This window comes from Colletotrichum jinshuiense, chromosome 2 (genome assembly GCF_051148585.1).
Source record: "Colletotrichum jinshuiense chromosome 2, complete sequence".
Taxonomy (NCBI): Eukaryota; Fungi; Ascomycota; class Sordariomycetes; order Glomerellales; family Glomerellaceae; genus Colletotrichum; species Colletotrichum jinshuiense.
This window is the reverse complement of record NC_139309.1, coordinates 5,075,244-5,099,186: the sequence shown is the minus strand read 5'-3', so window position 1 is coordinate 5,099,186 and position 23,943 is coordinate 5,075,244. Positions and strand designations below refer to the sequence as shown.

Below are 23,943 nucleotides of genomic sequence, written 5' to 3'. Positions count from 1 at the left end.
GTTGCGCTTAAACCGTGGAACCGTTCAAATTACTACACGATATCATACAGACAAGACAGATCCCCGCCTACGGAAACATGATACGCCCCATTCAGGACTTGGCGCCCTTTCGCTTCTTCCTTCTGTTCTTCTTTTTACTCGCTTGTTGGCCGTTGTTGGTGCTTGGCGCCGTGCTGGACGCCCCATCGCCACCGTGTTCCTCACCTTCCGAATCATGGCTGGAGACTACGTTGGACTGGCTAGTGGCGCGAGAGCGGTGTCCAGAAGACCCCTTGGACGCGGCCTCGTCGGATTCCGAACTGGCCGCCTGAATGATAATCTTCCGCACACCACTGCTTGTCTCGACCACGTTTTCGCTAATGCTACCGCTTCGAACAAGAGGTCGGCGCTTGGGCGTGGCAGATCCCTCCTCAACAATACTCGTGACACTAGTCGCGCTGCTGGCTCGGCCAGGAGAAACGACGATGGTCAAGTCCGTCCGTGCAGCCTCAGGAGTCGCGCTTTGTGCGGCTTCGGGGCTGCTATGCTCTTGCACGGTGGGGGGTAAGTTCACCTTGTCGGTGGTCTTGACATCCTCATCGTGCTGAGAACCGCTGGAGAGCCTAATCTGGGCCTCGCTCATACCCGCCACGCCATAGCTCTTACGAATGGCGTGGACACCACCTTTTCCAGTGAGCTTAGGTCGCATCAGAGGTGTGTGCTCGTCGAGGTCTTCCTCTAATCTCTCCTCGTTTATATCGCCAGCCACAGAGGCAGGGCGAAGCCTTGGTGATGGGCTCAGCACCTGCGCCAGAGGCACACCAGTTGGAACAGGCTTGATCTTGACCGTGGTAGACTTGGTGTTCTTGGGGTTTGATGCGCGATTGGAAGGCCCGAGGTGCTTAAGATGCTGCTTAGCCTCATCAAACGTAGCCTTCACCGGGACAGCAGACGACGTCATACGCCCGTCCGGTCCTGTGGAACTCCTTCTCATCATAAATGTTGTCCTTGGCGCGCTGCTTGACAGGTTGTTGGGAGCATCGCTGAGCGCACTGATGGAGCCATTGCGTTCGTACGGGGGCTGTTGGTCGTCTCCAAACTCAATCAGGTTGCCGTTCTCGGGGATCGGTCTGGGAGAAGGCTCGGTAGATCTCTTGTGTGGGCGGGCCTTGGGGGCGGGAGTCATGCGACGGATAGCCTTGTGCACATCGATGTAAACATCAGACTCGTCAATGATTTCCCTGCAATACGTCAGTGCAATTCTCGAGGGAGATGAAATCAAGCATGCGACTCACTCTCCAATAAGCTCCTCAATGACATCCTCAAGGGTGACAACACCAATGGCGCCGTAGTCAGCACCGGGATACTCGGATACCAGTACCATGTGCGACTTGCCCTCCTGGAAGAAGTTGACAATGTCCAGACAGCTCGTTTCGGGGCGGGTCTCGGGCAGAGTAGCCAAGGGGAAATCCTTGACCTGCAAGCAGTCTTCGGGGTCATAGGTGATAAGAATCTTGACAAGGAGCATGCCCACGAAATCGGTTGGTTTTCCGGTGGCGTGGATGGGAATACGGGAGTAGCCCTCGGATAGAATGTTGTCCATGGTCTTCTCGTCGAGAACAGTGTCCTCAGCCATGATGAAAACATCGTCCATGGGGGTCATGACATTCTCCACCGGCTTCTCCTTCAAATCCAAAACGGCACTGATGATGGTGACCTCGTCCTGGTTCAGACGTTCGCCGACCTCGCCGAGAGATTTGTGCAACGTGACGAGAGTCTTCAAACCACTCTTTTTGTAGACGGTACCATGATCCTCGCCCAAGGCCCAGTCGAGAAGCTTGGCAGTGGGCCAGGCAATGGGCGCCATAAGCCACATGAGCAGAAGCACCGGCTTGGACATGTAGCCACCGATTTGGAGACCGTATCGAACGCAGATGGACTGGGGCACGACTTCGCCAAAGATGACTGCAAGATATTGTTAGTTTCGGTTGCTTAGAAACTTATTGGCTTTGTCCAACATACCGATGAGAACAGTGCTGCCGACAACAGCCTCAACGCCTCCGCCAAGACAGCGATCCAAAACAACTGGCAGCGATTCGTTGACGATGACGTTGGACAGAAGCAAGGTGACCAAAACCCAATGTTTTCCTTTCTTGAGCAGATTGTAAACGCGCTTGGCATTCTTGGACTGGGATTCGTCGGGGTCGCCGGAGAGGACCTGAAGGTAGATGCTGTCCTGTCCCATCAGACTAATCATACAGGTCAGCAAATGGGTCCCAACACGACATGACGGCAGGTGTAAGATGTGATTCGTGTAACTTACGCGATGGTCAATCCAGCAAAAGCACCTCCAAGAAGAACGAGGGCGATGGAGGCGCCCATGAGCGGCCAAAATGCGTCGCCATCTACCTCGGGCTCTCTGTCGGGATGGTTCCTCGCGTGTATAGGCGCGGCGGCGACAGAGGAGACACCCAGGGTCAATGCCTTTGTGAGGCCCAGCACGGCTGTGCGGACCAGACCGAAGCCGCCAACATTATTGCCCCGTCGTATCGGGACAACTCCCCTCGTGGCCATATTTCGGCTCGTCAATTGGGGAATGGTACGTCGTGGAAAATGGCGTGGAGTGATGGAAGAAAGGAACGAGGTCAAGCGCACATTTTATGCGACGGGCGCGGGAGACGGGCGAGAAACGGGGCAGACGCGGACGAGAGTGGAAGGAAGGTACAAGGACTCCACTCTGTTTACCCTGCAGCTGCTGTGCGTACGCAAGAGTGCACAAGGCAAGGCGGGCAAGCTCCACCAACGAGCCAAGATCGGAAGACGGGGTGGGTTGTGTTGTGGATAGCGATGGCTCGAGTGGGTGGCGATGCCTTGCAGGTGCAATTAAGTGGTGCAGGAAAGGCACTTGTCTCGACGCGGAGATGACGGGAAGTGCAGATTGTTATTGGTAAGTTGTTGGGTTGGTCAGGGACGATGGATGAGAGCTGTGCAGTCGAGCAAAAGGAAAACCGAGGGCCCGTGGAAAGAAAAACAGAGAGAGACGAGAGAGACGAGAGAGATGCCTTGGGGCCGAGAGAGTCCGTCGCCGGAAGCTTTGCTGCTCGTCTTTTGGGGGTGCTCTGTGCCATAATCGGCCAATCAATGGCTCTCGTGGCGCTCAAGCTTGGCGTCATCAACGGTCGGAGGGGCGGGCTGATGCGATGCGAGAGGTATGCATCATTGCCGCAGAGACAGGACCTTGGACCTCCGCACTGGCATGCAAATAGACGCAAGATCAAAAAAGGTCATCCGTACGTACTCCTGCCGGCTATTCGGATAGGGCAAGTCAGTGTGTGCTCCTCGTCCCGTCTCACTTGCCCCCGCCTTTGACCTCTGCCGCAACACAATGTCTCGTCATTTTTTGCCACAAAATCCGGGGTAGCTAACGTGATTTTTTTCCCAGAGAGAAAAAGAGAGAGAGAGAGATGCTCCTTGAACAATGAAAGCCACAACACGATAGAGCTATCTCGCGTGGAATGAAGCTGTAGGTCTCGGCGCAGAGATATGGTTAGATTTCAGCTCGGTGCGATTGGACTGCTTTTTTTAAGGCCTGTCCCTTGTCTTGAAAAGCTCAACCTGGAAGCAGGTACCTTATCTGCTATAGTCTAAGTCGTGCAGTGCAGGGATATGTATGCTTTATCCTAGTTCCCAGCTTGTGCAATGTAATTAATCGATGGGGCCGAAATGTTCCCAGCTTCTGCCAATACTTGGGCACCACGAAGGGGCTAAATAAGAGAATTGAAAATAGGGCGAGGGTAAGGTTAATGGCACGTTGGTCCAATTGTCTGGTCACGCACTCGAGGCTCAAATTCTGCCAGAAAGGGTGTGGGGAGAATAGACACTAGAGTCAGTGAGGCGTTCTGACATTGACCACGGACCCTGCGTCACCCATCTCGTAGACCTTGTAGTGACAACGGCGCTGCCCCCCCATCAGAGAAATACTCCGCACCACTTGTTTTTGTGCATTTACGGGGAGACCTGCATAAAATCATCAGATCTGCGGTGGGTTGTCGCAAGAGTTGCAGTTACAACAACAGAAGCGAGCAATGCATCCAAGCGGGACCCCGTTGGAAAGAATGGCCTGTCCCCCTCCCTGCAGACACCCGGACTTCGATTGATTACCTGACGTGGTAACAGAGGCAACTGCGGATGTTGGTTTTTTTGGACACGAAGGGTGAACATTGTCTGTTTGTCACCATGATTGAGCATGACAAACCTCAATATTCAGGCTTGCCGTTTTCATCTAGTTAGGCATTAAATGCTCGCCCCCCTTTACGTAGTGTTGCAACAGCCTCCATTTAACTACCTGTCACCTGCAATTGAGCCCTTCTGTTCACCAATAAAATCACAATGCCGCCAAGCTCCACGAACTCGTGGGGGCAATCAACTGCTCTGAACTGCAACCCACTCGATCTTGTTTCATCGCTTGCAGGCGTACTCACCCGCCTTCCTCCTCACAACCTCACCAGACTCACATTCAGGATGCCTTCAGCTCGCTTCAAATCCTCTACTACCTCACCGCCTATCTCCCCCCTGATACCCAAGATCATGAGGGCCTCATTTCCTCCCTCCGCCCTCCTCTCCTCTCCATCCAAGCTAGCCACTTGCATGAAGGTGATGTTGATCCCATGCCGGCCCAGCACCGTTCCTACACCGCCAATCTTGCCCGGCTCATCATAGTTGTGCAACACCAGCATCGTCCCCTGCGGCTGGAACGTTGCGCTGAACCGGTCCAATTTGGATATGTATATGCTCTGTCCCGACACATACCCCTCAATGACCTGCTCGCCACCTTCGCCATGGGACCGAAGGGTCACCAAACTGGCATATACCGCGTTGTTCCCCTCTCCGCTGTGCGTCTCGCTGATGATGATGCCCTTCTCCTTGGCAGTCAGGCTGGCGTTTACAATGTTCACGTCGCGCCCTCCAGAGTCGCTAATGGACGAGACGAGACCTTTGACCAGTGCTGCAAAGAGCGGTCGTGTGTTGGATATACCCGCCAGGTCGCCCTGGTAGATGAGTTCAAACTTCCGGCCACCCACCATACCACCTCTGCTGCCAACAAAGTGTTGCGTGTACAGGCCGCCCATCTTCTCGATGAGCCGCACAAACGGCTGTAGCTTGCGGTATTCTTCCGGCATGATCAATGGTGCGTTGACAGCCGCCGTCGGCAACCCGCCTCGAAGGATCTCGGCCACCTGCGTGCAAACATCCATGGAGACGTTCTCCTGCGCTTCAACTGTCGACGCCCCCAGGTGCGGTGTAGCTACCACCTTCGGGTGCTTCGTCAATCGAGATGCTGTTGAGTCGGCTGTGGGTGGCTCTGAGGTGAAGACGTCGAGGCCAGCCCCGGCGATCCACCCCTCGTCCAAGGCGCGCAGGAGCGCAGCCTCGTTATACACTCCGCCTCGTGCAACATTCAGAACCCTGGCTGTCTGCTTCATGGTTCGGAATTCCTCCTCCTTTAACAGGTCCAACGTACTGGCCATCAAAGGCGTGTGGATGGTCAAGAAGTCCACTACCGGCAGCAGGCTCTTGAGATCGGCAACAAGTTCGACGTTGGCTTGATGGGCGATCTCTCTGCTGGCATAGGGATCGACCGCCTTGACCTTCATTCCGAGACCAATGGCCATTCGGGCCACCTTCATTCCCACTTTGCCCAAACCAATGATGCCGAGGGTTTTGCTGCCGACTTCAACCCCGACGAGCTTGCTTCTGTCCCATTTCCCGTCCTTCATTGTGGCATCTCCGCGGCCGACATTGCGTGCTGTGGCGAGGAGGAGAGTAATTGTGTGCTCGGCTGCTGCAACAATGTTTCCAGACGGCGAGTTAACGACAATGATCCCATGGTTTGTCGCTGCGTCGACGTCGATGTTGTCCACACCCACGCCAGCTCGTGCTACAACGCGGAGCTTTCTTCCCGCTGCAAGCACAGCAGCATTCACCTTCGTCTCGGACCGCACGATCAAGGCGTGATAGTTGGGGATGGCATCAATGAGCTCATCAGGGGACAGTCCAGGGCGGCTGTCCACATCGTACTTGTCTTCCAAGAGAGCGAGGCCATCTGAAGAGACCTTCTCAGGGACCAGAATCCTGAATCTGTCGGACGAAAAGGCCGTCACTGTTGACGCTATTTTCTCGATTGCAGACGGGGCCATGGCTGACTAGGGATGCTCTACAAGTACTCGTTCAATAACCAAGGTTTCAGTATGAAGGAAAGAAGTATGTGTTGATCAGAATAGCAGAGGCCAGTGTTTGAGAACTACAACGTAGAATATGCTCACACACGCGACAGCAGCCTAGGTTTATATACAAAGCACCCCGCATAACAACAGCCCACGTCTGATGTTGAATTGGTTACAGCAGGCGGAAGGATGCGTGCCTCCATCGGAGGCAAGGGGAAACGTTCCGAGATAGCCATAAAGCGATATCGCACCGTTCCTCAATGGGGGGAAAGTCACTCAGCTAATAGCATGTGCTAATGGAAGCTGGAGGCATGATGCGAGCAATGACGCCGCACGGCGAACAGACGCAGACTCGACGGACATCCTGCCTATGACAGAGAGAGGATCGGTTGGAGAGACATCAAGATGCGACGGATTAAAGTGTAGGTTGGACGCGTGACCCCTCACTTCCCCCACGTTGAACTAATGCACCGGCGTCCCGCCCCCGCAACTTTACTGGCTAGTCTGCTTGGCTCGGTGACTTTGGGTTGCGGCATGTTTGAGGCCATCGATGCTGGCTGGTCTCTTTCCAGGCAAGCGTTGCTCTTGCATTGTGCACTTGAGGGATGGGCCTATAGGCCGACTGCAACACACGGTGTGATGTAGCGCAAGATCTTTGGACGTCCCTGCAGCCCCGAGTAGGGATCTTGAGATGCCATTGTGGGAGGGTGTTCTATCAAGGTACACCGTATTTCGGAGAAGTATGGTTTGACCACACTCATCAAGAGAGCTATGAACATCCGAAGAGAAGTGAGGATGCCTTGAGGCGACCGACTCTGCAAAACACACATAGCCATAGGCTTACCTCAGTACATATATGTCCTTGGTGGGACAATCTTCTTCGGCACTGGGTGCCCAAGAGGACTGTCAAGGTCAAGTGGGACGAACCGGTCGCCCATTTACTTGAATCATGACTACAAATCTGCGTCTTGGAAGCATAAGAGCCTTTCGAGAGCTGGGGCCCGAAACGAAGGCCATCTTCTGTTGGTCGCTACCATTTGGGTTTGACGACAGTGTATGAGAATACACCTCGAAGCCGTGGCCAAGTGGCGCAGGCAAGCGAAGCAGGCTGGTTTGTCTGGATGGCTTACCTCACGCCAGGGAACGACTTTAAGCTGTCGAACAGCTGGTAGGTATCATTCTAACTTCCCAGGTTGGTCTTAGCTGCCTAGCCAAAGGCAGACTCACCTAAGGGGACTTCTGAATCCCGGAAACTCAATCAGTACCCTTTGATTGGCTAATATTTGCGTATTTGAAAGTAAGAGAAGGCTCGGAATCCGTACAAAACCGATTCAAACAAGAAAGCTATTGTTAAAAATCCCTTGGCTGATTTTTAGTGCTTCCATTCCTAGCCTTTAAAACCTTGTTACCAGACTTGTACAAGTACGCTCGCGAATGTTCAAGAGGGACACATGCCTGCTATCCCAGAAACTTAATTCAGGAAGAAGGAAAAATAAATAAATTAAATTGCTATCTTCAGAGAAATTACCATTATTGGAGAGTTCGTTTCTCTGGCTGGGACAAAGCAGATGCAATACCAGAATACAGACACCTGTCAAAGGCGACGGGCACCTGTCAGAGCATCTTACCGCCAGCCCAGCCAACTCTTTCCGCAGGCATGGAATGCACAGAGCAGAGGCAAGGACCCCCCACCTCCACTGCCGTCATCCATGCCTAAGGCAGGCACACTTTATACACTCTCGACCCCAGTTGCCCCTTACCTGGCCGGTATGCGCCGCGTGGATACTCTAATACACTACATAATATTAATCCCAGGCACACCACACGACATTCAAGGTCCGTCCAGATTATCAACTCTGTGATCTTGCGCTCCTCCCCCTTTCCCCGACCACACTCTCTACGACACTAGGAAGCGCCCGTCAATTCCAACCCTCTGGTCGCCTGCAACTTCTCTAGTCGTCTTGGTCATACACACAGACAAAGGCCACCATGTCTCGAAGACCGCCGAATCCCGCTGCCGAGAGAGCGGCCCAAAACCAACAGACCATCAAGAGCCTCTTGAAGCTGGAGGCAAACAAAGTATGCTCTGACTGCAAGAAGAACAAGCGTGAGTTTGAAGCCTCTCTTTCCCCCACTACCGCTCGACTCCGCCGCTGACGGTGCCGTAATCGCAGACCCCCGATGGGCCAGTTGGAACCTAGGTGTCTTTATCTGTATTCGGTGTTCGGGCATCCACCGCGGTATGGGTACGCACATCAGCAAAGTCAAGTCTGTCGACCTTGACTCCTGGACCGACGAGCAACTCAAAAGCATTCTCAGCTGGGGCAACGCGCGCGCGAACAAATACTGGGAGGCCAAGCTGGCACCCGGCCACGTCCCCTCGGAATCCAAGATTGAGAACTTTATCCGCACCAAGTACGAGCTCAAGAGATGGACAATGGATGGTCCCATCCCGGACCCCGCCAGCCTCGATGTCGACGGCGATGACGATGTTCCTTTGAGTCTGGTCAAGGAGAAGCAAAACGTGGAGCGAAGAGAGTCGGTCCGGAAGAGTTCGGTTGGCAGCCCGGCCGCCCCTTCCAGAAGCATTGCTGCCCCGCAGCCGCAGGTCGATCTTATCGGTGGCGATCCCATCCCCAGAGCAAGCACAGCCGGCCCGCAGCCCGGAAAGGTCCCTCCGAAATCCGACCCTGCTCCCCCGAAGGCCACGAGCACCAAGGATTCCCTGTTGGGCTTGGATTTCTTCGGCGAGCCCGCAGCGCCGCCACGACCCGCCAGCACCAACGCGGCCGGTGGTCTGGGAGGGCCATCGCGACCAGACCTCAAGCAATCAATCCTGTCCCTCTACGCCTCGGCTCCGCGACCGCAACCCCAGCAGCAACAGCAAGCACCTCAGGCTCCGGGCGGCTCGTTTGGCGGCATGCCTTCGCCTACTTTTGGACACCAGCAGCAGCAGTCCTTTGGTGGCATGACTGATGCCTTCAGCAGTCTCAGCTTCTCCAACACCGCCAGCCCTAAGCCGGCCCAAGCAGACCCCTTCGCAAGTCTGGGCAGTCCTGGCACCAGTAGGTCGCCACCGCCTGCGTCGTCGAACGCCTTTGGCGGTCTCAGCGGCGGCAGCTTCTTCGACTCTAAGCCCGCGGCGCCCGCGGCTTCTACGCATCAGTCACAGTCTTCAAACAGTGGCTTTGGCGGATTTGGCTGGTCCAGCTCCCCTGCTCCGGCGCCAGCTCAATCTCAGCCTAAGCCAGCTCAACCAGCGTCTTCTATGGGAGACCTGTTCGACCTTTCCGCTCCCTCTCAACCCGCCGCTCCCCCTAGTAAACCCTCTCCCACTCCTGCCTCCAGCTCCGTTTTCAACCTCTCGAACCAAACCAGATCCCCACCTCCCGCCGCCAACCCTACCGCATCCGCCACGACCGCCATCGGCTCAGGAAACTGGTCAAACTCCGATGTTTGGGGTGCCAGCGCCTGGAGCACACCCGATACAAACACAGCGGCCGCCGCGCCGGCTCCGGCCAAACCTGCGGAAGCACCGAAGCCTGTCTTGGGAGGAAGCGGCGATTTTGGCGGATGGGGCTCCTCTGGATCATTCGCCAACACGCCGATTGTCCCGGGTGCGTCTGGTGGTTTCAGCGCCGCGCCGAAGGTTGCGGCCGACGAGGAATTTGGTGGATGGGCGAGCAGCACAGGCCCGACCACTGGGTCTGGATCTGCCAAGCCTGTCGGAGGCAATGAAGACCTTTTCTCGAATGTGTGGCAGTAAATGGCGAGCCAAGGCAAGAGAGCTTGGGGGTGTGGGAAGTTGCGGTTGGGCATCCAAGACTAGGTCTTTGGATTTACTCTGGTCTATAGACATTCAAGGACGTCGACGGCATGCCGTGTAAAGGGGAGGCCTCATGTGACATGTCTATAATTCGATTGCAAAAGCGTCATAGATAAGAATTTGCCCGAAACTGAAGCAAGCAATTGAATTCATGATATAGAACACTTGTATACAGTGACACTGCTACTGCGAGTGCTAATACAACCAGCTGGCCGTCGTGCTGCCTAAAACTCCAAATCCATGCGCAGGGTATTTGAACGTCTACGCCGTCATATCTCAAAGGTACTCCCATATGTTCTTCCCGCCGTGTTGTTGTTGTTGTAATTGTTGTTGGGGCCGATATCGGGTCCCCTTTACTCCTTAATGAAACTGGTAAAAGTCGGCGCTAAGCTCGTCTTGCGGCTGATGCCTCCCGCCTTTTTCGTGTCGCGCCCGCCCGCCCCCTAGGTTTTTTCTCTTCTTTTCTTTCCCCCGTCTTTAGGTTCATGCCGTAAGAATCCCAGACCAAGCGATCAGAAGAACAGCTTGGCGATGTAGTAGAGGAGGATGAAGGCGCCGATGATAATGCCCGACAGCTTGAGGATGGCGACCTTGTTTCCCGAGGCGGCCATGCGGGTTAGCCGGCCGGCGGAGCCCTTGAGCTGAGTGGACATGGAGGAGAAGGTTTCGGACTAGAGAGGGAGAACAAAGCATCGTCAGCAACCAAGAATACGTAGAGCATTTTCCACCAACAAGTTTGCTCGAGGAAAGGGGGTTAGGGCGTGGGAGGGTAGAAAGAGGACGCACCGTGCTGTCGATGACTTCATGGGCGCGCGCATTGTCGTAGATGTCGACAGTCACGCCCCTGAGGGCGGAGACCTTTGCCGACAGCTCGTCCAGGCGGGCATTGTTCTGGCGTTCGCGCTCATAAGCTTCTGACATTTTGGCGGTGTGTGCGGCAAGTTAGGGGCGGTTTTCGGCAAGGGAACGAGGACGAGGGTACGACGGCGGCGGTGCGGACAGGGAGGAGCGATTCGGGGGGTTCCTGTCGGTTCGCTCGTGGGTGAGTTGACTTTCGATGGGGACTCTCAGCCAGTGTCACGCCGCCAGTTAATTCGAGAGACTTGCGGCTTCTGCGTACGCAAGATCGCTCGTCTTCGTAGGGATCGTCAGGGTCGTGCAGATCGAGTGTCTATGGTGGCAGTGTTGCGCAACAAATGTCGTCCCAACTGGCAGCACGCTGGGTGGTTGAAGAAATGGCAGAAGGGGGGGGTTGTTGTGTCCGGTGATGAGGGCGCGGGTGTGGTTGGTTTGGGGCGGCGAAACAATGACGATGGGGCCGATGCGTTGCCTTTCACAAAAGGGGGCCTGGCTGTCGGCAGCACAAAGAGGCGAGGCTGGAATTCGGACGGGGGGGATTCTAACGGGGCCGGTGGCTCGAAAGTCCCGTCCCCCAGTCCAAATGTCAGCACGGCACGCAGGCAGGGCGGATCAGTGGAATTGCAGGTGGTCACTGCGCTCTCCCGGGAGTAAGCCATCCTTGCTGGTGGGGTTGCGCGTCAGTGCCTGCGCCACACTGACCCCGAACCTGAAAGAATGCCCCCTCCATTCGAGGTACCCCGCGAATTAGAGGCGGATTACCTCACACCCCGTCCAGGTCGCCTCTGTCCAGGTTGTGCTGGGAAGCAGTTGCAGCGCCTTCTCGGTAACATCAGCAGCTTGCCTGCCCCCTGGTCCGTTTCTCGAATTTGTTTTATTTGGTCCCGGCGATCCCAAAGCTCGTCACGTCACCTGGCCCTGCCCAAAACGGACGCCTACTAATGCACCGAGCAAAGAGTCTGAAGAAATTACCCAAGCACATCCATCAATGCCCATAAGCCACTGTGAATATACTCCCATTTACTTGATATGTGGTGCTATTGGATTCCTGCATGTTTGATACGAGGGTTCGGCCCATCCACTTAAAAAGGAAAAAGAAAAGAAATAAATGGCAAATAAACGTGGGAGAAAAAAGAGGCATGCCACCTCTACCCAACAGAAAAACAAAAATGGGAAATAGACCAGAAAAAGGAAGTGAAAGGTCCTCCCTCTCAGCCAAGCGGAAAAGAAGAGGCGCAGGCCTCGGCGGCTCTTCACCTATCGCTCCGGGACCCCACTAAATCGTTCATTACGTGGAGGTGTGGACTCACGCGGTGCAGCTGCGGACCGTGGACGAAGAGGATCCCCAAGAACGCAAGGTACCTACCTAATCGCATCCCAATATCCCAGGCACCTCCTCTCGTCTTGTCGTGTCTCTCCTTCATCCTTTCCTCACTCCAACCTCTATACCCTCCTCTCCTGCCCGAACCCTCGAGATCGCGACGTCAACCTTACCGTAATACCACACTCGTCACCTCGATACAACGTCATCATGGGCCTCCATAACCCGCTCCCGTCGTCCATGGCGTGTAAGTCCACCTTTTTTTTTTTGCCGGCGATCCCGCCCGCCGTCGCTTCGCCTGTCATCGATGTCCAGTCGCGCCAGATCAACTGACACCCACGAATAGCGGAATGCAAAAAGTGCGGCAAGATTTTGACCTCCTTTATCGATCCCCGGCAAGCCTTCAGTCCCGACAAGATCATTCCTCCCTCCGTCCTCGCCAATGCTAAGGTGAGCCATATTTCCCACCCCGCCTTCAACGCGATCTACCCCCGCCGTCTTGGCGCAGTCGACACCGAGAGGCCTCCCAACCCTCACGAATATCGGCGACAGTTTTGCTAACACGTGCTGATTGGCCTAGGGTCTTGCGATTCTCACCGTCCTCAAAGCCGGCTTCCTTGGTTCCGGCCGCTTCGGCAGCGGTCTCGTCGTCTCGCGACTCCCCGACGGATCATGGAGTGCGCCAAGTGCCATCGGCACTGCGGGCGCGGGATTCGGTGGACAAATTGGCTTCGAGCTTACTGACTTCGTCTTCATTCTGAACGACGCTAGCGCCGTCAAAACATTCGCGCAGGCCGGTTCGCTGACGCTCGGCGGAAATGTCTCCATTGCTGCCGGTCCCGTGGGTCGCAACGCCGAGGCCGCCGGTGCTGCTTCGTTGAAGAGCGTGGCTGGCATTTTCTCCTACTCCAAGACCAAGGGACTGTTCGCCGGTGTCTCATTGGAGGGCTCCGTCATCATCGAGCGCCGCGACGCCAACGAAAAGCTCTACGGCACCCGTTACACCGCCGCCCAGATCCTGACCGGCAGCGTCCGACCTTCGCCCCAAGCGGCACCCCTCATGAACATTCTCAACTCCCGCTCCTTCAATGCCGGCCGCACCGGTCAGACCAACGATGCCATGTACAACGACGTCCCCGTCTACGAGCAGGATCACGATGATGTGGTGTGGAATGGCCGCCGGGGCAGCGGATTTGGCGAGGGAGACAACAACAAACAACGCAGCAGTGTATTTGGCGGCGGTGGCGGCAGCGGCGCTGACGAGTTTGGTGGACCCAAGAGATCCAACACATGGCAGGACGATGTCTACGACCGACCGACCGGCGGTGGCTTTGGCGGAGTGTCGCGCTCCAACACATTTGCTTCCAGAGGCAATGACGACTACGTTTATAGGGATAAACCATCTCCAGACTTTATCCCTGAACAGAAGACCGGAGCGCCTGGCAGGCCTGCAGCACCGAAGCCGAACTTCGCCTCCAAGTCCGCAATGCTTAAGAAGAACGAGGCGGTTGCGCTGTTCACTTTTGAGGCGGACCAACCCGGTGATCTTGGGTTTAAGAAGGGCGATGTTATCACGGTACTCAAGAAGACTGAGAGCGAAAGCGACTGGTGGTATGTGACGCACCTCTCTATTCCTTTGTTGATGTACAAAGCTGACGTTAAGAACAGGACTGGCATGATTGGAACGAGACACGGCATCTTTCCCAGCAACTACGTGAAGATGAGTCAGTAAAGTTCGGCAAGGTCAAAGGCAGCATAATGCAAAGTTGAATACCCACGTATTCCTATTTCGAATCACTACCGAATCAGACTGCATATTCAAAGAGTGGGGGGACAGACGTTGACGGTCTTCTGATTATTCATGATACTCCGGGTGGATTCCATCCTGTTTTCTCAACGACGCTTTTATGATAACGGTCATCATTCTACTTTTCTCTTACAAGTCCTGGCGTTTCGGGTCGAGAAGAGGGTCTTCTTTAATTACTAGTCTCACAGCATAAACGTCAATCATGGGCTTTGGAAAAGAGAAGAGCTTTGTCTTTTTTGACAGCAAACACGGTTCGCCAATGTTGACAAATGTTTGCTGTTTCGTGACCCCCATTCAACTGTGCACAGACAGGTCCAAGGTGCGGATGTAGGGTTACATGCAGGTTCTTCGTCATGCCTACCTTCTCTATTATGCCTTGATTGTGAGCCTCGGCTCTCAAGCAAGTCGACAGTGACAGAAAGGTGGAAACAAACAGTGATGCCAGTCACGGTCGGCTCTTGCCGCTTACGGGCGGTTGAAGACCAGGAGAATCATGTCAAAGGCCTATGGGACGATCTGGGGAAAGTAAGTTTGCGGGTTTGGGTTAAAACAAAGTTCCCTGACGTTTGCTGAGTCAGGAGGCGTTGAGCGAAACTATTTCACTTATGAGAGTGATCAAGTCCTCCGGGATCTCTTTCTTGGTGTCTTATTTCAAGCGTCATGTTTGGATCCACATGCTGAAAGACAAAGATTCTGTGGCTCCTCGACGGAAGAGAATGTCATCAACGAGGAAAGCAGTGACAGTGGGCTTTTTGGGAGGCGGAGCAGCCCACCTCCAAGAACGCAAGAACACCAAGACACGATATGTCCCGCCATGCTAGCCTATTATCGTAACGGTAGTCACAGGCAAAGTTGTAGGTTACACTTCTCTGGTCATTTGTCCAGATAACACTTGAGTGTATTGAAGCTGGGGAGATACAATTAGATTGTTGGTGTGAGAAAGATGGTGTGGTATACTTGACGACCTATATATACTGCGGCACTCTTGGAACAACCTCTCGTGACTGTCCTCATTCGTGCTCTAGTTGATATAATAAACCCTCTCCTTGCAATCTGTGTAAATCGTTCCGTGTTGCGCAGGCGGAATGGTTAGCCCATTTCCATCGTTGGTAGTCGTGGGTTAAGGAAAGACGAGGAAACAAGCTAGAAAATCACAAATGAACCCATACACCCACGAGCCAAGATTCAGTCTAGCTGAAGGGGCGCCCAGAGAATAAACCCCGTGGACTCTTCCTTATGGAACCAATTCTGCACCTCTATGTCCCACGTCCAGAACGCGTGAGCGGGATCAGTCTCGAAATCGGACTGGGCAAGGCCGATGCCATCCGAGCAGCTCTGCGCCCCGGTACATGCCTGCTCCTCGTGCTTCCCTGTCTCTTTTGAAATCCCAGTCTCTGAAGTGTCGGGCTGACATTGCGGCGGGATGTATGTCGCTTGTTTCTCGACTACTGCCCCCCTCGTAAGAACGCTCGTAGCCGGGGTAGCGTCCGTCCCTGGCCACGACGATGAATGCAGCGAGGAGGAGCCTTGACGCGCAGGAGGTGGGAATCCGCACGCCGATGTAGTATGAGTGATTGGTGTCATTGCGAGATTTGAAATGGACTTGGATCTTCTGCGGGGGCGATTGTTTGCATACCGTGCTCCATGCCGAGATGAGCTACGGTCCATTCGTTCGGCACCTGAGGCAAAAGGTGGCTCGGAACTTGCCTAGTAGTTGCTGGTGTATGCATCTTGGATCTATCAATTCCACCGAAGACTGAGTAGCTATTGGAGGGACCAGAAAACACTTACAGGTGGTGGTGTTTGACCGTAGTTAGTATCTGCAGAGTCTACAGTGGTGGAGTTTATTTCACGTTCGGGGATGGTTGTAAGTAGTGAAAGGGCAAGTTGCCCGGGTTTTTGAATATATACGATTACCTCCTTCGCAATATAAGAAAGGGGAAAGTGAAATTGTCAAGGCTCTTTGTCGCTTAGATGACAGCCCTGAGTTTCGTCTTTCTATCACGAACACACTAGTGTCACGCCGCGGCCTCGGTGAGTACAAAGTCGACCAAATATCTATTAACTGAGCTTCAATAGCCCTGTTTCTAATTAAAGGATATTCCCGTCCTGTGAATAGAAAACAAGGCTCGATGGTTGCTGTGGCATGCATATGTAGAGGTGGCACAGTGAGTCGATCCGGCGTACCGGAGTAATCCTCCGGACAAGGTCACAACCTGTTCCGTAGCAACCTGCGAGGGGCACGGGCGAGGCGAGCATGGGTTCAAAAGCACAGGCATGTAGCAAATAGCTACCGCGTCCTGTAAATGTGGCGAACAACACGTGCATGCAGCGTGATCCCTCTAGAGATGCTCGATTGGATGTGAAAGCAGGCAACCACCTCGGCGGCCCAAAACAAGGCTTGAACGAGACATCCCATAGATTTATCAGCACTCAAGTAGGGGTGATGAGAAGGCCTCTAAGAGGTTGCCCTGCGGTCGTTTTATGCTTCCTTTTGGATCATAATGCTGGAGGATGCCGGCGACGCCTATGCCACTTGGGTCTGAGATGGCTCGGCCAAGCCCACCACTAGGCTGGGCGACGATCTGATGTGGTACCAGACCCAAGTACCCCTTCGCCGACGAGGTCATTTTGTAATTCCATTACCTTCGATGTACCTCATCCAATAAGTGTGAGATACCTGTTCGGATGCGGGCCGCATCTCGACTTCATCTTTGTAAGAATCGGAGACCTGTCATACTTCCGTAATTTCAGATGCTTGGGCGTTCGGGGGTCTTGGGGATTGGTCGTCACAAAAGTGCCAAATGTACAGAACGGCTTAAATTCCCCGACCTAAAATCCAGGCGTGTTGCATCAAAACTGAAAGAGAAAGCTTTATTGCGGTTGCCTGGAACCGGCGAACCATGCGGTGGCCGCCTTGGGCACCAACATTCGACCTCATGGATGCCTTGTCCGTCTATACCTTATTGTGCAAATATAAGCAGTCTGTTACAATGCAAGCAAATTCATTAGTTTTACATTGGAGTTGCTCACTCGGGTTTTTGCGGGATGCTGTGATCGCCCACTACATATGTTTCTTCCAACAAAATTTGCTGCACCCCCATCTCTGTCACAACTGTCCAGGACCGCCCCCATCTGAGAAACATTCCAACCCGAAGTTCACGTCTCGAGGACAAAGTCGAACCAGCACCTATATTTTCAAATCTGCATATGAGCCGGTGTCTTTTAAACCAAGCATACCACCTACCAATTCGGTATTATCTAACGCGCATACCATCCGCAGGAGTCAGTACATTTGATTCTTGATACAAAACGGGACTTGGAACTTCTGGGTTCCACACCAAGCAACTGCGACTTATACTTTCAGCCCCCACGGCAAGGCCACCTTGGTTAACCGGAATTTCACAAGTATTGATCCACGCCTGAGGTTTTTGGTTGTTCCAATCTTACACTCACCGATCCGCCTTGGGCCCTAACCAGGCAACACTCGGTCGGGATGCCGTTCGAAGCCACACAATTTGGAGGCCATTTGGAGCTTACAGCCATCCCGGGCATCCAGAGAAAAGGCAGTACCTGGCCTGTGGTGTCCCAGAAGCCCAATTATTCCGAGTCGGCGGCTTCAAAGCCGTTCAACCTCGGCCCATCGACAGAGATTCAGGATGTTTCTGATGACACAGAGCCAGTAATAATTGGTGGTGTGCGCCTCTCGGTTGAGGTCAAAGACGGCAACGGATACTTCAGGCCTCTCACTGTTATATTTACCGAAGGGGCTCATTCGCTCATCCCCCGCATCGTCGCCGAAAACCTTCACCTTACGCTCTTGCCTTTGACACCGTCACTGCACAGACGGCGATACACCACGGAAATTGGCGTTCTATCACTTACTCACTTCGTCAACATGGAAATCAAGGTTCCCCAACTCGGCGATTTCTCGACGAAACTCTCGGTTGGTGTTCTGGAACAGAACCATACTTCCCTTGGGACAGACGTTTTTCTTTTCGGTAAGAATGTTCAGCACAAGGTGGGCCTGCCGCTTGATTTGGCAGTCCGGGGGCTCACCCGGCATGGACAAATCGATCCTGGGGAGGCCAGCTTACTCGGGCTACCTCCAGAAACGGGTTCGGCGAAATCGAATCACAGTCTCTCATTTTCCCGTGCTGGCCCCGGCTGTGCTGGAGGAGTGACATCAGACCAAGGTTTGCGAGATCCCGGCGAAGCGGATCCTGAAGTGGGACCAACCGACCTTGACCGTTTGAGCCCGCCCGGGCCGAAGCGGGACCCCGGTCTATCGAGGTCGACTAGCGGGGCTGGAGGCACCCCGCTGTTCACCCTCCTCGATCCGGCGCAATCGTCCACGCCCACATCAATACAATTGGACGAGTCATCTCACAGCTTCAAGGAACTGGAAATTCTCCAACCGGGTTCTAGTACATCTGGCCCGGCCCGGGAGACTCTTCAGCTTCTGTCTCTGTCAGGAGAAGAACCACATTCTTTTGCATCTCAATCGCAGTTGTTCTCCGAGACTAAGCCCAACTGACATAATGATTTCGGGTACTTCAATTTTTTATTAAAGAGTTCAAAGTCATCGATGACAAGGGTGGTATCTTTACTTCGCGTGGGTTTCAGCCGTCAGAAGGTATGTTGCTATCTGTTTGTGGAATAGCTACCGGAGAGGTTTTTTTCTTTTACGAATGGGCCTTCAGTATTAGAGGCACTAGGTTTTTCTCAAACCATTTGAATCTTTAAATACATTCAAAGGCCGTATTGGAGTTAGACGCATGAGCCGAAGAGAGCCAAATCCTCGGAATCAGGTCAATGGAACCAGGACATTCAGCGAGGCCGAAACGGGATAAATATTATGATCAAAAGCTGCCAAAGCAGAAACTACAGAAGAATCAAGAATTGTTTTGTTTATATATGTACAAGAACCAGGCCAGATGATGCGCAAATTCAGAGGGGCATGATTGTTCGATTTGGATTTTGGCAATGTCACAGATCCTTATGCAGGTAGATGCACGCGCACAGGGGCTTATTGACGAGCAGTTTAGAGTCATAAATGAATACAAGACTTTGTACAGCTTTCCCAATGGTTATAGTTTATCCATACCATGCCATAAATATCACAGAACTTGGTACATAGTGGAGCAATATTATGGGAAGTACAGTGGTCAACTGCGTTAGGTTTCGAAAGTTGCAGAATGTTGCTTTCGAATGCCATCGAAACGACAAAATCTATAAATCTAAATTATAATTTTTAAGTACGCACAAGTCCGTGTCTAGCCCGCTACCCTCTTTCACTTCACCTGCAGTGCGTCCTTATGGAGTTTGACGAGTGTACCCGCCAGTTTGCTCAAGAAGAGAACAAAACGAAATTGATAAAAGATCCATGCTCTACATTTACGACCATGTTAGAAGTTTCCAATTAGTCCAACTCATTTGGACACCATATCATTGAACCTGTTTCCTCATCCTGGTGGAACCATTGCTGCTGTCCCTGGTCCCAAGTCCAAAACTCATGTGCCGGATCCTTCTCAAACTCTTGCAGTGATGATTCGTATACTTCGAATTCATCGAACGGAGATTGTCGCAGCTCTTGGTTATATGCTTCACCCGCACATGTGATGTGTCTTTCATGTTGGGCTGCCGTCTCGAGATTCACGGCACCAGATCTAGACACAGGAGTACGATCCTCACCTGAAGCTTCCTGCGACTCAAGCGGGATCTGTCTATCTTCTCGCCTGATTTTGTGACGTTGATTCCCTTGCATTACTTGAGTTGCTGCGCCAGGTACCAAGTCTCGAACACATTGGTCCGTTGAAGTCGAATTAGACGCTGCGACTATTGGATGATTGTTGCTGGTTGAGGTGGCAGAGCTTCCATCAGACTTTACGCTCCCTTCAGATGTTGCATCTTTGCATGTGCTCTTTGATGATGCCCAACTGAATGAATAGTCGGGCTGCCTGCTCTGCAATTCTCTTCGTCGGTGGTCTGGGTGACGGGTCTCGAGGCAGGCGTTGTCATGTAACAAACCCAAGCATCTCGAGTCGCTGTCTGCCATTCGTTAGCATACATAAGAATCTATCAACATAATGGGGGGCTTTTACGTGAATACATAGCATAACTGTTGGAGGTTGGAAGAGTACTTGGCTTTGAGTTGACGGTGAGATGGGTATGTTTTGTTGGTAGCAGTTGGGCTGGTGAGTGTCCAGAAGACGTATCTGGTCTAATTGAAGATGAAGAAAACTAGTGCTATCGATGCTGAATTGGCAAGGTGGATTCTATATCCATTGAAGAGAGAGCTGGAGTTACTTTATAAGAGAGCAACCCTCAACTGAAGGGTCCACTGACAAAGTTTTGTTTGTACTTATCCCGTGAAGGTCGAGCTCTGTGCAAGACGTTCACGGGGCTGTTTAGAATTCCAAGTATAGCTGCATTTTCGGTAAAGGAGTATCATATGGACGACGGACCAGTTCCGGTATCCTTCCGGCAACCATGGCCTCGTTATTTGGCCGCCAGTGACCGCAAGGGGAAATGAGGCACCCATGACGCTAATGATTGGGTCATCCTTTTGTCAGATGCACCGTGACTGCATGAGCAATTGTAATTGTAATTTAGGAGACTTGCTTAGGAGGGGGTGGGCTGAAATTTCAATACCGGTACAGCTGAGCAGGTACAACAACCAATAGTGCCTGCATCTGTTGCCAAGCATTGTGAGAGACGCAAGCCCATCATTCGTGGTCAAGAGGCAGCGGCAGACGGAGCCTGCTCGGCCATTAGCTTGATGACGGACCTGAATCAAGAAAATTACGCCCGAACAGCAAGGGATGGGTGGTCGGAATATGTCGGATTCTTTTTGTTGGCCAATGATGGTTACATATGCAGTATGTTGCTGCGCTGGCACGTTTCTGACCCTACTCCCACCACACTGGGAGAGCATTTCTTCTTTGGCAAATCCCCATCAAGTACCAAAGAGGCGAGCAGCTCATCAATGGCTTTCCATAGACTCACAATATGTATGGATGTAGCCTCATTTAATCACGAGATTTATTCCTAGAGTCAAGAATCGTCACGCCACTGACAGCGTCGAAATGCCCTTATCCAGCCTCACCTCAATCGGCGAAGTCTATGGATGAGCTCCTTGGAGCGAATTTTTGAAATCGGTTACACCACGCCCGAGTTCCCGCACAGGAACCACAGCTCCCATTAGAGAAAGCCAACGGGGGGTCGGCTTCCAAACGGGCTCGCAGATCCTAAACAGACGGCAGCTTTACCACATTGCAAATACCATCCGCCCAATGGAATTGGTATTGGTTTTACCACTATTGTCATTCAGGAAGTCTGTACGCCTTTGCGGGCATTGGAAGTGTTGGGAGACCGCGCCAGCCTGGGAGCCTTCCTAAGACGAATCTCATAAACTTAGCTGTTACCCAGGAGGCCGAACAGCCCAACTGCATCTGCTTCCTTTTTTATCACATCCCCAGCCTTATCAATTCCTTGTTATCGCTTCGTGTCTCTGGATACCTCTCGATATTGCTGAGCGTCCCTTTTCGTTCGTTCATCGCCAAATTTCGAAGGCCACGTCGGGAAATGCGCCACAACGAGAAAAACAACGGAAAGAAAACCAGAGACACCCCCGACTATACTCCTGCTCGAGGACCATCGCATCAATTCTCTAGGTGCGAGTAGAAATGGCGAGGGGGAACTGGAGTACTGATGGGCTCTACGAACATCTACTCAAAGGGAGACGGCGCCAACTAAACCATGCCCCCTTGGGGCAGACCATTTCAACGGCCGCCCCTAAAATTGAAAAACAAGCAGAAATACCACACTCGACTGCAACTCGAACGAAGAATGGCCATCGACTGGCCGCAAGACGAGAAACGGTTCTACCCCGAGGGCTTCAGACCCTAGGACCTATACTAGACCCTACGTATCGGGCATCCAAACGTCGAAATGTGTCCACAAGGTTGGGCCACCATACATCTGTCAAGATTCACGGTCAAGAAAATATACTCGCTCAGGGACACCAAAGTCACAGCTTGAATGATCAACCTTCTCAACGGCTCAGCGATATCACACTGAATGCGCTCAAAGTATACAAGAAAGATGCTGCCGTTAGTGGTCATCTTCTTGAGGTCAAACTCAACACAGCTTGCGAAGAGACTTTCATTTACCCTTCCGCAGTCTCTAAACTCGAACTACAGATGTATCCATGGAAACCAGGTCCACCAATAAACGGGAAATTCAGTGACTCCTCGTTGATAGAAACAAAGCAATGGGTCAATCTTTACATCGGGGCTCCGCGCTCGCGTGGAGACCTGTGGGACATCAAACTCGCGGTAATGCCTGAAGATACCCCAGGTCTTGAAGGTGCAGAGCTTCTTGTCGGAAAAAGACTACTCAAAAAGCTTCAGGCGGACAGCCGTATGTTCAAAGAATCAAGTACTGAGACCGACCTCAACTGCAAGCAACAATGCTCGACCTTTGTTGCTCCACTCTCTGCCCCCGATAATTCAGGTAAGATCCCTTATTTGTCAAGGATAGAACGCCACTGACGGAGAGAGAACAGTCTATGCACCAGACATGCCGCTCGGAACATGTCAAACAGAACACGGTCGTACTTTCTTGGAGTCAATGGACCACCAATCATTGTTTAATGAATCGACCAATACTATGAGTGGACTTATGTCTTGCCCCTCGTCAAATTATGTCCTGCCCACATCGACGGCCCAAACTTCAAGTTCGGAATCAACACGGTTGGATACTTCCGGCCACACACAGATACCAAAATTTGATGGGAAAATCCAAGGAAACTCAGACAACAAGAATCACGAACAGAGAAGCGTACCGTCGATCTTTCATGGCCCACAGCACTCAATTGACAATCTCATTACAAACAATGGGATTCGGCCGTTCTCGCCACAATGTTCCTCGGATGAGAAATCACCGCAAGCCTACCCAAGCGAGGCTCCTGGAACGCTACAACGACACGATTTCGGATACATGGGCTTTCCCACTGGAATTCAGACTTCTCGCACGAGCAATGATTCCATGGTGCGTTCGGACATTGATATACCTTACTTCGGTTCACAGCCGTGTAGTGAAGCCCCATTCACATCAACGGCCGAATACCACGTGGACCTCAACCCATGTGATTATTCTATGACTTTTGGAGACGTATCGAGCTGGGAGTACCATAGCCCGCAGCCTTTGCCACAGCCGCTCACCATTTCTCAACAAGGCCATATGCCAATTCCAACAATCCGGCTAGAAACCTTCGATCCAGGCTCCGAATCGAAAGGTTCCACACGTCTCGATCCAGCCCCCGGCCCGGGGGACAAGTTCCTCTTGAGCCCCAGACGGGCTGAGTGACTTCTTTACTGTAAAGTGAAGACGTTATCTTCAACTTTCTCAAAGTTGAAGAAAAACTATGGAATCTGTAGTCAAATCAGGCTACTGATTACAAGCCAACTGCAATACTGACTGATGCATTGGTTTCACGTCAGGCTTGTAGAAGATCTGTTGCTTCGGAGGAGAGTCACCTCATCCCGGATGCTATACATATTTTCCGCCTTCGCTTGTTTCTTCGAGATGCAAGCGAAGGTCCGAAGCTAATTTTTCAAGGATGTTCTTGAGATCACGGGTTGTCAAATGACCCCTGCATTGTTCACCAGTGACAACACGGTAATTGTTGGCTGACATGGTGTGTTTTCGACCCTGTTGCTATGGCACCTTGGCCTTGGTTATTTCATCGAGTGGAAATTGTTTGAAAATTGGTCTATTTGGGAACTTCGAGCTCGTTTACGGCCTATCAAATTGTATGACTTCTTTCTTGTGTTATACTACAACTCCCCTCCCTACACATACACCTTCGTTTTGGGTTTTAACAAGGCTCCTACGAACACGAACACACGATTAATTGAGCAAT

General features: G+C 52.6%; 5 protein-coding genes across 5 annotated transcripts; 2 read left to right on the top strand and 3 right to left on the bottom strand.

Moving 5' to 3' along the window:
* Positions 1-91: 91 nt before the first annotated feature.
* EsH8_II_001332 (uncharacterized protein) lies at positions 92-2,553 on the bottom strand (the record flags this gene model as incomplete). The annotated part of the gene is made up of 4 exons (XM_083264630.1): positions 92-1,220; positions 1,275-1,944; positions 2,002-2,228; positions 2,303-2,553. 4 exons carry the CDS (start codon positions 2,551-2,553, stop codon positions 92-94), a joined length of 2,277 nt encoding a protein of 758 aa, XP_083121952.1.
* A 1,919-nt stretch (positions 2,554-4,472) lies between these two features.
* EsH8_II_001331 (uncharacterized protein) lies at positions 4,473-6,176 on the bottom strand (the record flags this gene model as incomplete). The annotated part of the gene is made up of 1 exon (XM_083264629.1): positions 4,473-6,176. The coding sequence occupies one exon, from the start codon at positions 6,174-6,176 to the stop codon at positions 4,473-4,475; it is 1,704 nt and encodes a 567-aa protein (XP_083121951.1).
* A 2,016-nt stretch (positions 6,177-8,192) lies between these two features.
* On the top strand, positions 8,193-9,969 carry EsH8_II_001330 (uncharacterized protein; the record flags this gene model as incomplete). The annotated part of the gene is made up of 2 exons (XM_083264628.1): positions 8,193-8,310; positions 8,378-9,969. 2 exons carry the CDS (start codon positions 8,193-8,195, stop codon positions 9,967-9,969), a joined length of 1,710 nt encoding a protein of 569 aa, XP_083121950.1.
* Positions 9,970-10,541: 572 nt separating this feature from the next.
* Positions 10,542-10,950, bottom strand: EsH8_II_001329 (SNARE domain- containing protein; the record flags this gene model as incomplete). Its single annotated transcript, XM_083264627.1, has 2 exons — positions 10,542-10,700; positions 10,816-10,950. The coding sequence occupies 2 exons, from the start codon at positions 10,948-10,950 to the stop codon at positions 10,542-10,544; spliced, it is 294 nt and encodes a 97-aa protein (XP_083121949.1).
* Positions 10,951-12,418: 1,468 nt separating this feature from the next.
* On the top strand, positions 12,419-13,940 carry EsH8_II_001328 (SYLF and SH3 domain-containing protein; the record flags this gene model as incomplete). Its single annotated transcript, XM_083264626.1, has 4 exons — positions 12,419-12,455; positions 12,555-12,658; positions 12,789-13,819; positions 13,877-13,940. The coding sequence occupies 4 exons, from the start codon at positions 12,419-12,421 to the stop codon at positions 13,938-13,940; spliced, it is 1,236 nt and encodes a 411-aa protein (XP_083121948.1).
* Between the last annotated feature and the right edge of the window lie 10,003 nt (positions 13,941-23,943).